This window comes from Poecilia mexicana, unplaced genomic scaffold (assembly GCF_051168715.1).
Source record: "Poecilia mexicana isolate PSO_F unplaced genomic scaffold, ASM5116871v1 scaffold_17, whole genome shotgun sequence".
In the NCBI taxonomy this organism is placed as follows: domain Eukaryota; kingdom Metazoa; phylum Chordata; class Actinopteri; order Cyprinodontiformes; family Poeciliidae; genus Poecilia; species Poecilia mexicana.
In genome coordinates this window covers 25,208,087-25,221,033 of record NW_028263386.1, presented here as the reverse complement: position 1 = coordinate 25,221,033, position 12,947 = coordinate 25,208,087, and the positions used below count along the sequence as shown (strand labels likewise).

General features: G+C 38.6%; 1 protein-coding gene across 1 annotated transcript in view; it reads left to right on the top strand.

Annotated features, from left to right (window-relative positions):
• The first annotated feature begins 2,447 nt into the window (after nt 1–2,447).
• slc1a7a (solute carrier family 1 member 7a) overlaps nt 2,448–12,947 on the top strand; it is a 36,920-nt gene continuing 26,420 nt past the window's right edge. The window contains exons 1-2 of the mRNA XM_015008644.2: nt 2,448–2,588; nt 10,670–10,749. Of these exons, the coding sequence (XP_014864130.2) occupies nt 2,448–2,588; nt 10,670–10,749 (221 nt within the window). The remainder of the gene's footprint in view (nt 2,589–10,669; nt 10,750–12,947) is intronic.

Sequence of the window (12,947 nt, the reverse complement as noted above, 5' to 3'; positions counted from 1 at the left end):
GAGCTCTGTAAAGCACTTTGGAATTATATGTGTAGAAGGTGCTGTTTAAATAAAGTTTACACTGTAAAATAAAAACAAAAAACATTAATACATTTTTTTTAAAAAGAAACAGAAAAAGTATTTTAAAGAGTCTTGTTAGCGATGTAGAATAACCCAGGCAGTATATATTGGTATTTTAATGTCAATTTACAAAAACAAATGTACATTTTTATGACTCAACTAGATTTACTGATGCTAAAAAAAACAAAAACAAACACAAAAAAACACAGTATGCAGAACGAACAAAGACAATTTGTTGTCATCAACCACTTTGGCCTCATTTTTGACCGCCTCATAATGTCTTTTACAGTTTACTGTCAACACAGGACACATGGGCACTTGTACATTTTTATCTATATCGTATTAAATTAATATAATGGTGCCTACGTGGCAAGAACATGAAAACCTCAAAAATAGATCAAATGGAAGCACTAGCTCCCTGCTGTGGGTTTGAATGCTCTCTGTTGAATTGTATTATTACTGTTTTGATGTAGTTCCTACTTTAATCGATTAATCTTTACCTCAGTTTGTTTTTCCCTGCACAGCACTCTGAAATCAATCTTGCTACCCAAGTCAACGTACCTGTTGCCAATAATCGAGTCATATTTTATGAAGCAGACTTTGATCAGACAGAAATCATTCTGGGATGTTATGGATTTACTCCAGAGAAATGAATCTTCATTATTCTATCACAAGTTACTTATTCTCTGAAGGTGCAGGCAGTGGTTCAATTTTACTATTACTTACTATTAATCAAACACACAGGCTCATGATTAATTACCAGCCTGACTGTTCTCTGCTGATTACTCTCCCTTGGACTCCCTCCAGCCTCACTGAACAAGCCCTACATTGAGCCGCACTGCGTTCGTTTTCGGCTCTTAACGTAACTCTGTCCTCCAACAGACCAGGTACACAAGCCGAGAGGCGAGTTCACACACTCACCTGGTTGGTGTTAATCACTTGAATCCATTTAAAGGGTGAATATTATGAGTTTTCGATGTACATAGCGCCATCTTATGCATAATAAAGTAACTATGTTACCTTCAGTAATAAAATTTTTTTATGAAATATGACTCGAACTTTTAGTTTAATGCGCAAACGTTTTTGTTTCAGGGATGGAATCACTGAGGAAGGTGGGCTAAAGCGTGACGGAGGGTTTTGTGTTGAGGCAGAGCTGGGTGTCATCAGCCTCGCAGTGGAAATTAACTCCAAATTTGTGAAAAATGTTGCAAAGGGGTTATGATGATGATGAATAGTAGGGGCCCCGAGGACAAAACCCTGGGGGACACCTGAGGAAACGCTGGAGGGGTTAAAGAACTTCAGCTGAATGAAATGTGTGTGACCAGAACCGTAGGAAGAACATAAAACACCCCGATACGACACTCAGTTTTTAGGCTGTGATGTGTCACAAAATGTTGCTTCTTGTTTTGGTGTTATTGCTGTTGCTAAACCATTTCAACCCACCTAATTCTCACACTCTTATAAGAAACTACAAGAAAAAAGTATGAAGTAAACTACCTGTGTTGTTTTTCATGTATGGCTCTAAATCAGTATTCTAAAGGGCTGAAGCACTGTGATTATAGCTCCACAGCCTTCCAGCTGACATTGTACTCGCACAGAACAAGCTGTGAAGCTGAGGACTTAATGGCTCGCTACCTACACACTTCTGAAAGAAATCCATAAAATTGAATTCACTTCTTTCTTCTTTCCTGTAGATTCAGATGTCATTAGCATGCGCACGACGCAAATGGCCCCCTCCTCTCTTCCCGTCCTCGTCATGCTTGGTGGCCTTGACCAATCTGCTGTCCAATTGTTCAGAGAGCTCTCTAATCCAGCCTTAGATCTGAGTCGTACTGCACCATGCCTAATAGGATCGTAGTATTAACCCTGATGACAATACCACCAGCTGTCGCGGGGCCCCCTGCTGGCCGCCGGCAGAAATGTGGCCTGCAGGGCACGAGGGATGAGAGAGGGAGAGGTTGGAATCAGTGTGTCTGTGGGATGCTGAGGGTTTGATGTAAAGTACTGCCGGACGAAGCCCGGAGGGGGAGACGCTCAAAAACCTCCTGAACCTTTCATGTTTTGGGATCTCTATTTAATTCGTTCACATTTTTTTAATTACTAAAATCCCTTTTTGTTTCGTTTTTCCTAATTTCTTTTTTTTGTGTGTGTGCTTTTTAAAGCCCACTTTCTCCTCAATCAGTCTGCCTCCCACTAGTCGCCCCCACCCACTGCACACAGCCTCCGTTGCGTCTCTCCTTCCCCGGTTTGCTGCGGTGGTTGACCCGACCGGATCTCCATGGCTGAATAACAGATTAAAGACGGGGGCTTGCTTCGGTGGTTTTCTCTGAGGGGAGTTGCTAAGTTGCTGTCGAGACCGTCGGTGGCGGCGGAGGAGGAGGAGGAGGATGGCGCTGGCTCTGGAGGAAGTGTGGGGCCGAGTGAAGAACGTCTGCAAGCAGAACGGCCTGCTCATCCTGTCCGTTCTGGCCGTGGTCATCGGCTGCCTGCTGGGCTTCTTCCTCAGAGGCAAGCAGCTCTCCGAGCAGGTCAGTTGGTGGCCGTGACCCCCATCGAATGCCCACCCTGCCCCGATGCACACACTCGATTCCCTGCCCTCCTCGCCTCTCTACCCTGGCCCCCCCACACTTCACGATGTCTCTGAGTGATGCCCCCAACCTTCACACTCCCGCTTCTACATATTTTTTCTTAACACAACAGGAATCCCAGAGGACGTATTTGAGATACGCATCAAGGCTTAACCGCAACGATTACAAGCCTAACCCTAATCTTTGCCCCAGTCAGAGTTGAGTAAAGATCAGACCTTTTTATTTTTGAAACCACTAAGTTGTTTATTTAATGATTTTCAGACGGAATGATTAGAGATGTGAATCTTTCAGCGTCTAACGAGTAGATTCAGATTTTTTTTTCAGTTTATTTTTTCTTTTCAAACGTGGGCGTGTCGCAATAAGCAATACATCGATTAATTGCGCGGTGGATTAAAACGAGCTCAATCATTTCCATTTGCATGATTTATCGTTTTCCTCTTTCCCCTCTCTCTACCAAAAACTGGATGATAAAAGTCCTCAGTCTGGTGTTTTGGTCTCAAATAGGCCCTTATTTTAAGGACAATTTTGTTTACAGAGATTTTATGATTAATTTTGTCGTTTATGTTGTTTTATTTATTTATTTTGGATATTTAAAATGTCTTCCAGTTCCAGTGTTAAACGTTCATTAGAATTTAAAGTCTATTCATCTTTCAGAATGTTCTGCGTCAAGCCGTTTTCTCTAAATGTTTCTCTAAGGCTTTTCTTATTGATGTTGATCATCTTGTCTGTAAGTGTTCCAACAGAGGAATCTTTTAATTGAATTTATTTATGACAGTGTTAATTTTTTTTTCTGCTTTTGCCACGAATGTTCTGTAACCCTCTGCCTGCCAGGATTCTCTCGATAAAAAGATTTTAATTAATCTGTGGGATTTTAAAGAAAATAAAATGCATTTCCATCAGAGCGTCGCAATTACAACACAATCAAAGGAGAGGAAATACACAGACTTTCTAAAAAAGTAACATTTATTACCAAGAAGTACTGTTACAAAGAAATATCCAACTAACCACAACTGTTCTGTTTTTTTTGTTGTTGTTGTTCTAAGAATAAACGCCTGCAGAATGAGCGACACATTAAAGGTTGGTCGCGGTTTGACAAACATTCTGTTTTTATGGTTTAATTCAATCATCATTTGTTCCTCATATAACCATAAAACACTGCAGGACTGATCTGATCCTTTCATCCGTCATTAGCTGGACTCAAACATTCAGTACCAAACTCTGGATGGACAGTTATTGAAAACAGTATTTTTGGGGACGTTGTGGGGAAAATAAAACAAAACAAAACAACAACAAAAAAAACCTGCTCCGCTGCATCTGGGGAGGTTGGGGTCAGCGTAACAGACGCTGACCTTGGGGTCACTGACATAGATTCAGTTCTCTGTATGAGTTGCTGTGCTCTTTGCTACCACGTTGAAAAGCCACTAATCGGCCATTCGATTTGTTTTATTTCCATTAGGAATGAAATCGTTGTTTTTAGTAAGAATGCACTGATAGATTTATCTGATGTTGATATAAATATTTCCCTGCTCTTTTGTAATCCAGGGGGAAAAAAACCAAACGACACTGCTGAAATTACTTCTCTGCTTCAGTTAAACACGCCAAAATCTCTCCATCACCGTCACATGACCAAACAAAAAATACAAACAAAAACATGTCACCATCCTGAAACCATGGCAACCAGATGGAAATAAGCATTAGTTGTTAATATCAGCCCTGGTGGTCGACACCAATGTTGTTGCCGATACATCATGCATCCCTACTAAGAAGCAACAATACACATTGCATCAGACAAGTAATCAGTATCAATAGATAATACATCTGATGGAATATTCAATGATTTCACTGACCCCAAACCTCACAGCATTCTGGGAGATGTCAGCAGAGGAAAGACTTCAGCTGCTCAACCTCTCATCGCCAGCTAAGCTAGCTGGGCGGCATCAACTCACTCGCTCTCTGGTTACCTAGCAACAATCTGTGGAGGAACTCGCGCAGCAGCAGTTTCAGGTTTTGCTTCGTTGCTGCTTAAAAATAAAAACAATGTTGAGTGAAAGCTGTGGGTAAAACAGGAGAGGTTCCGTCACAGGTTTAAAAGGGTTTCAGATATTAACGATAATTATCAACTGATATGAAACGCTTATATGGTTCAGCCTTATTCTGGGGCCTTACTGATCAGCTGCTTTTTTAAATTTTACTGCGTTATTTAAAGCTTTAGTAGTTTTGCCAAATTCCTCATTTGGGAAAACCAGGAATTTGGATTTGCCATAATAGTAATAGTACTACTAACAAGTACTGTAACTTGTTAATAGTAAATATCAACAATGCAGGCTTCTGGGGCAAAAAGATTAAAAATAAATGCATGCGATTTGAAAGAAAAGAAACTTTCCGTTTCAGGCACAAGTTTACCATTCAAAAAAAAAAAAAAAAAGCAATTAAACTCTTATAATTGTCCGAGCCAATGGAAATTTCCAAAAATAATGCGAGCGTAATTGCACAGGGAGCTGCGAACCTCCGGCATGACGGTGCAGATTAAAGATTAGCAGCTTCAACAGGCATCCTGCTGCTCTTCAAACAATATTTTGTTCTTTTTCCTTTAAGTTTCAGCGAAATTACTGCACAGTCTGCCGAGAGACAAATCATGAGATAATCGTCACGCCATCAGCGTCAGGCATTATTATAGGAAAAACTTTAACGCCGGCTTTCAAAGAGAAACTTCAAGAATCCATACATCTGCTGAGTTAATGGGCCTCCTGTCTGCGTGTGTGTTTGCGTGTGTGAAAGAGAGAGAGTGTGTGTGTGTGTGTGTGTGGGAGTACTGACACTGTTTGTTCCACTGTTTAGCAGATGCCAGGACACAGTGACAGCTGTGATTGTCCTTCACACACACACACACACACACACCAACTAGCACACGCTGGTATATGCCCTCAGTATGTCCTCATATACACCCCCCCCCCCCAACCTCCCTACTTCACACACACACACAACAAAATGAACACACTCATTTGCGCTAAAAGTCCTGCCACTCCAAAACACAAGCGAAAAGCTTTCATTGCTCCGTCATCTCACAGATGTCATGTACTTACATTTCTGTTCTCGGCCCTGAGCTCTGCGCTTTTAGTTTTCCTGACTTCCATTAAACAAAAAGATGTTAATGTTGCCCATAAGCTAAAAGACCGAAATGTTGTTTTTTTTTTCTTCTTTTTTTAAGCCATTGCAGGCAGTGAACCCCGCATATCCTACGAATCTCTTTCAAGGCAAACAGGTTCATTAGATTTTTTTTTTTTTTTTTTGCGGTAAGAAGAAAGTCTCAGAACAGGAGCGACTCGACTCATCCAGGTTTGAATGGATGAAATCTAAACCAGTTCTTGTTCTTTCATCATAATTTGGTCTGAAATAAACGAGAAAGCAAAGCATGTCTGCAATTCAGGGAACATCACAAAAGATCACAAGGTCCATCTATTTACTGCAGCTGCTCCACATGCTCCATCTATTTGCTTCATTTCTGTAATTGATTCACAAGCAGTAAAACTGCAGCAGAGCCAAAAACATTCAGGAGCAATTTGTTCCTTTTCTTTAAATGATTTTGTGTTTTATCATGTTGGCTGTTTTTTCTTCAGCCACAAATGAAACAGATGCTAAAGTGAGGAAGAAACATTTTTACCTTTAATGTTTCAACAGACCAGATCTGGGTCAGTTTTTTTGCGCTTTATATAATACTTATTTATACGTAAACGTTGGCTCAGTTGATGCAAATTCCACAAAATTTCACCAGGTTGTGTATTTTAAATGTTTATTTTAAATGTTCATAAGGTTTTCCTCCTTGGAAGCTTTCACCCGGCTGACGCTAAGTGAGACAAAGTGTTTCTACTGCCATCAACTCCTGTTCAAAATGCATTTCTCTGAATATGCCGCCATTTACATTTATTATTTTATCATTTTCTATTTACAGATTTCTAAATTCCTTCAGATGTTACTGTTCATGTTTTCCACTGTTTTCTTTTTATATTTTTTGCATTGGACGGCAAAGAATTTTTTCGTGCATTTAAAAAAAAAAAAAAAAAAACATTTGTGGAGGTACAAACTGCAGAAAGAGACTTTTTGCATCAATAACGTCATGTCAGTGTTGAAACATAACATTTCTATGGCAACATAATTCTGAGTCATGTTTGATATTTACAGCACTTTATAACAACTATAGGTGACGGTTATTTGACTGTGGAATAAAATGGCTCTATGTGTCTGAAAACACACAGTACTGCTCCTTTAAACCGCTTGGATACGAACGCCCTAACAACCAGCTTCTTTAGTAAAGACCTTCAGTGTCTTCCCCTCCTTCTGCAGGACGTCCGTGTCCGTCTTCTTGACATCTGTCCACTCAGCAGATTGTGCAGCCGACTGACCCAGATTGAGCGTTTAAAGGCTCAGGAAACATTTGCAGGTGTTTTGAGTTAATTATCTGATTAGACTGTGACACTTGGTTTCCAATAATTACCGGTTTCACAGTGTTCTAATTTTCTGACACTGATTTTTGCGTTTTCGTCATCTGCAAACATTTTTGGAGACTTATCTGTTATTGGATATTTTTAAAAACTCAGCAAGCTGATATTTTAGTGTTAAAAAATAAGAATATTCTCTGTCATGTGTTTGGATGACAAAAAAACTGATTATATGTTTTTAGAAAGCTCACATTACATTTATACTCACAGTGATGAATGCATCAATTTAACACGGTTAGCTTTCAAAGGTATCCGACTGATTGAATCCTTGTGAATGAAACAACAGGCGTCTCAGAGAGCTGGGATGGTTTTGTCCGAGTTCCTCTAATGAGGGTTTTGTAGCTGGAAACAGATTGAAGGAAGACGTTTAGTGACCCTTTGTTTCAGTTTTTGTTGGGTAAAACAAAATGTCCAATATGGTTCAGAGGACACTTGTGACAGGAGGTAATAATTATGTAAAATAGCTCAGAAGGAGCCCAAAACGCAGCATGTGAAGTTGTGTTTTCTTTTTTTTTGTTTTGTTTCTATCACATGTTGCTGTAAATCTTGAGTATGGCGTCTCCCACCTTACACTGGAACGACACATGAATCCTTCTGAGAAAACTTGCTATTTAACTTGCTATCGTTTACTTCTAAAGTGCCAGACTGTCTTGAAATCTTTTAAGATTGTCTGTGTTTGTTAAGCCACATCATCTACAAATCATTCTGGTTTAAAAATGGATCCGAAATTCAAGCAGATGCCTGCAGTATGTAGCTGAAATTCAAGGACCTTTTTCGTTCGGTGCACGTCGTTGCGTCCGACATTCAACTCCCACAGAGTTTCAGAAACAGAACGTCAACAAACATCAGGAAGTGTTTTTATCTTAAACAATGTTGAAAGTTTACAGGAAATTTTAAGATAATGCTTAAAAACCATTTCACCAAAGAGCCTTTTTAACCCGTCTAAAGGCTTATAACACACTGAAGGAAACCCTGAACATGGTGGAGGCAGTGTGATGGTCTGGGCCACTTCGCTGTCCTTCCTCTGTCCTGCACAACTTAAGTCCTTCATATTTGCATCTGCCAAACTCATTCGCCGTTTTGTTTTTGTATTTTTTGGAGTATGCAACACAGCAGCTGCCACATGTCAGAAAATATCCCAGTGAAATAAACCTCAGGGGGCAGCTGTCAACGGTTGGACATCATTTGCAGTAAAAGTTCCCATAAACTTTAGAATTTCTGGTTCTGTTGTTGACTAAGGCGGGTAAATTCAGCTGGTTTCTTCCCTCCTCTGGGTGGAAGTGAGTAACGTGTTTTGTAGGAGAGGTGTGTGATACTGCATATCGTCATCTTCCTAAAATAAAGTAATTTTCTGCCAAAACTGATTTCCTATTTTTATTTTTTACCTAAACAATCTCTTGGCAAAAAAGAGTTAATGATTTAAGTAAAAATCAATTTTGGCAAAATTAAATAAATAAATAAATAAATAACTTGAGCTATTATATTGGGAAGGTAACAATATTTTGTTATCAATCCGATAAAGTCGATACACCAGTATTGCAGGTACCGATACTTTTTCTATTATTGAATGTTTCTTACTTACTGAATCATTTTGCTAAACGACAGAATTTGAACATAGTTTAAAGGCATATAAACTATTTTACATATCCAAATAAACAGAAACTATAGTAAAACAAAAGACATTTCTACCCATTTACCTAAAAGAAAGTGCAAAAAAATGACCAATTAGGAGCAAATCAAAACAGATTTTTTGAGGTAGAATTGAGAAACTACAATAAAAAAAATAATGTAAAATTTTGAATCTGAAGCTCCGCCAAAGCTAATGATCTGCTCCTATTGATCCGATACCAATACTGACTTGGTATTGATATCATTGATACTTTGGCTCAGTGTCCCGACCTCTAGTTTGATTTGTTTCAGAATAATTTTCATTTTAGTTTCAGACATAGAGTAACACATTTCAGTCTTTTGTTTTTATGTCACGTCACCTTAAGTTTTGTATATGAAACAGAATGCTTTATATCTAAATGTAATGTCTTCCAGAGGCCTCGTAATAAAGGTGCAAAGAAAATCAACTTTCACGTTGAAAACGGTCCTGACTTTTACAAACGATCTCATTTGTACCAAAGTCAGTCCTCAACAGCAAGCAGTCAAAATAAAAAATAATTGCAGCTTATTTTGGTTTTTCATTCTATCAATATGTCTCAAGGAAAAGTTGTGTTGTCTGGATGTTTGTTTGGTTTTTATTGCCTTTAATTGGCTTTGACATTTCTTAGCCTTTCAGGTCCTCCAGTGAGACCAATTAATTTTTGCCCTGGAGGCTCCGTTACGAATCCTCCGACAGCCGGTTGATTTTTTTTTTTTCTTTGTTTTTTGGGAATAATGAGAACTTATTTCAAACACTGAGTTGGGGAGCAATCAAAAGGGGGGAGCAGATTAGAGGAGGAAATTGCCTTCCCACAGAGGACCGGGTCGCATTTTCACCAGACAGATACTTAGGATTCAGTTTGTGTTTCAGACAGTTTTATTTATGCCACTTTTTTATGACATTTCCTCTATATATTGTAATTGATAAGTGAAATAATGAAAGTAGCTAATAAAAAATAAAAAAAGATAATATGAAAATCCAGTGGTTGAAATAAATCAAAATAAACAAACGCTCCACCATGAAACATTTTTGTTGTTGGTGTGGCCAACGTTGAGCGAAGTCAGCTGGTTGACTTTACAGATGAATTAATGAAGAGCGACCATGATAAGGCCGTCAATACCTTAAAACTACAGTATATAACTTTTATAAATGTTTTTTTTTTTTTTTACATATTTGTTAAAACTGTCACCATGTCATGATAACATCTTACAATACTGTCATATCAAGCTCTTCTGCAATCTCAAAGTGTTGCTCAAGGTTGCTCTAAGACAACACAGGCTGTGCTCCTTGGAAGCAAAACGGAGAGTAAAGGCTTAATCGAAAAGTTTATTGAGAAAAGTTAAGACAGTTTAGAAATTAAAGTCACACTGGTCTTTTGTGTTTGCCAATGATTTTTATAATATGTTTGGTAGGTCTTAAGGTCTTCATCACTTTTCAGTTGTGAAGAAAAAAAAGTATAATTAAGAAATACCACGGAGGGTCACATCAAGTATCATGTAGAACAAAGTGTAGAAACAGGCAGCAAGGCTTTTCAGAATCTCTCTCAGAGGTCACATCAAGGTCAGGGACTGTTATTGACAAGTAAATGAAAAATAACTTTTCACTGAAAAACCTTTTTGGAAGAAGAAACTTCTGATGACCTGAAATCTGGAGTTGCGTGGAGATCCTGCTTTAAACTGAAAGGCGGCGAACAATGTACTCTGAGAGAAGAATTTAATTTTTAAGTCTATTCAGTGGGAAAAACACAAAGACCAGCGCTTTCTCAGGCTCCGATTTACTGAAGAAACAATCAGTGATGCATCTCGGTTCTCAGACATCTGCACTGTGATTGGCTGTCAGCGACTACATCCATTAAAAAACGTCTCTGTTGCTTTCAGGAAGTGAAGTACTTCCAGTTTCCCGGTGAGCTGCTGATGAGGATGCTGAAAATGCTAATCTTGCCTCTTGTCGTTTCAAGGTAAGAGAACCAGCTCTGTTAGACAGAAACACTTCAAAATGCACACATATGCACACACACACACGCTGTGTGCTACTGTCTGACACACACTTTTTGTAGTTATTAACAGCATCTGCTACAGTTCTGGCTGGACATTTGACTGCTCTGCTTGGCAGAAATGTCAAGAATAAATTTCCTCCAGGAGTGAGCTCTGAGGCACTCAGGAGGCTGGAGTTATCCCGTTCCAAACAAGCTCTGATCTGTTTTTGAGATTGTTATCCTGTTGGGCTGTCCGGCTGTGTTCAAGTCAAAGGAAAGTGTTTTGTTTTTTTAACACAAGAATCAGGCGCAGTGATGACAGCATCACTTGACAAGGTGGTTGGAAAAATCTAAAGCATCCAAGTTTTCAGTCTTACCTTAAACCAGCTGGTGAAGGGTTTGTTGTTCTGACTGAGCAATAAACCTGCACAGCCGAGTGAATTTATGACACAACGTCTCAGAAATTTTCTAGAAAAAAACTTGGAAATTTGAGAGTAATCTGAGTTTTTTGAGAAAACACAACCTGGAAATTTCTGAGCCTGAGAAGTTGAAAATTTTGTAGAAAAATTCGCTAGAAAAAAAAAAAAAAAAAGAGGACTTTTGAGATTAACCTCCGAGATTTCTGAGAAAGAAACTTGGACATTTTTGGAAAGCTGAAACTTAAAAAAAAATAAAACAACAGAAGAACAGAACGTTTTGTAAGCTCAGACAAAACATCCTGAGTTTTGTCTGAGTTTTTTGTAAACTGACTTTACTGACTACAAAAAAACTGTAAAGTCAAAAAACTGACTTTACAAATTCACAAATTTCCATGTTTGTTCCCCAAAATTTCTGAGTTTAATCTCAAACTTTCTGAGTATTTTGGTGGAAATTTACTCCTCTATTTTTTCCTATCTGCAATGGCCGTCGTAATAATCCCCACAACATATCAGGGTCTCGCTGCTTAGCTGACCCTGAGCTTGACCTAATCATATAAATTTGTGGGATTTAAACCAAAGTCGAATCAGGGCCAGAAAACCAACCAATTAAAATGAACCTCATCATTTTCACATACGTTAAAGGTTGCGTATCCATCCAGACTCATGCCAGAACTACTGATGGCTACAAAGACAATGTTGTTTCCTTGAGCCTTGTTACACAACATTTAGCCATTTATTAGTGGTGTATTTCCATGGAAACCTAATGGTATTACAAAATGGGAGAGCAAATGTGTGAGTAAAAAAACACCTTGTGTTTGTTTTGTTTCAACTATTGGCTGGTTTCGCGAGCAAAAGTAGAATTTACATATTTTAATGAATTAATCAAGATTCCATGAATTAGATTGCAGGGAATGATCAGATTTGTTTTATTTATTAAGTCAGGGACGAAATCAAGACCTGTAAAAATTGGACATGGCAGCTAACTCATATTTATGAATATATTTGAGTCCAATATAATTTTGACTCTGTGTAGATTGGAGAAAAACACACATAAAATTCAGAGGTGTGTCCCCAATCCTGAGTTATGAACAACTCCTTGATGTAGAGTTCCCAAATCAGTCCACGCCACTAAAAGAAGAGTTCAAATGTCTCATTAAAAACCCAACTTTAACATGATTTTAACCCCAAAGGTGACTGGATGTAAAATTCTTGACGGGAACCTAATGTGTGTGTAACTCACTGTGTATTGAATCCGTCTTTCCAAGTGAAGGACATCAAACAGGACTGAATGAACAAGACTAAACGAATGTCTAATGTATCCTGGTTTTTGGAGAAGAATCATTGTTGCTGCATTTGTCCCCATGTATGCTCAGACATACAAAGTGAGCGTTAGAGTTATTTACCACACTGGTTCTGAGTCGTTGCCTCTGGCAGCAATCATTAATGCTTTAAATATGTTCCGACTGAGAAATCAGCTCAGGTCTCCTTTCTTCCTCAGACTTGACGAAATATATATGGCAAAAAAAATAATAAAAGTTGCGCATTCTGGGAAAAAATACAGCCACTCTGCTGAAAGCACATGTGCTGCATCAGGATAACGTGTTTAGCTTTCAATTTGTTTAGCTTCTCAGTTTTATTATGAATCATGATCCAACGAGAACAACCACTTAGGAAAGCCTGGCATATCTTCATGTCCTCTATTAGAGTTATCTCCATTTTTCCCCCCTCTACAAAACAGAAAAACAGGTTTTACAGTGCAGC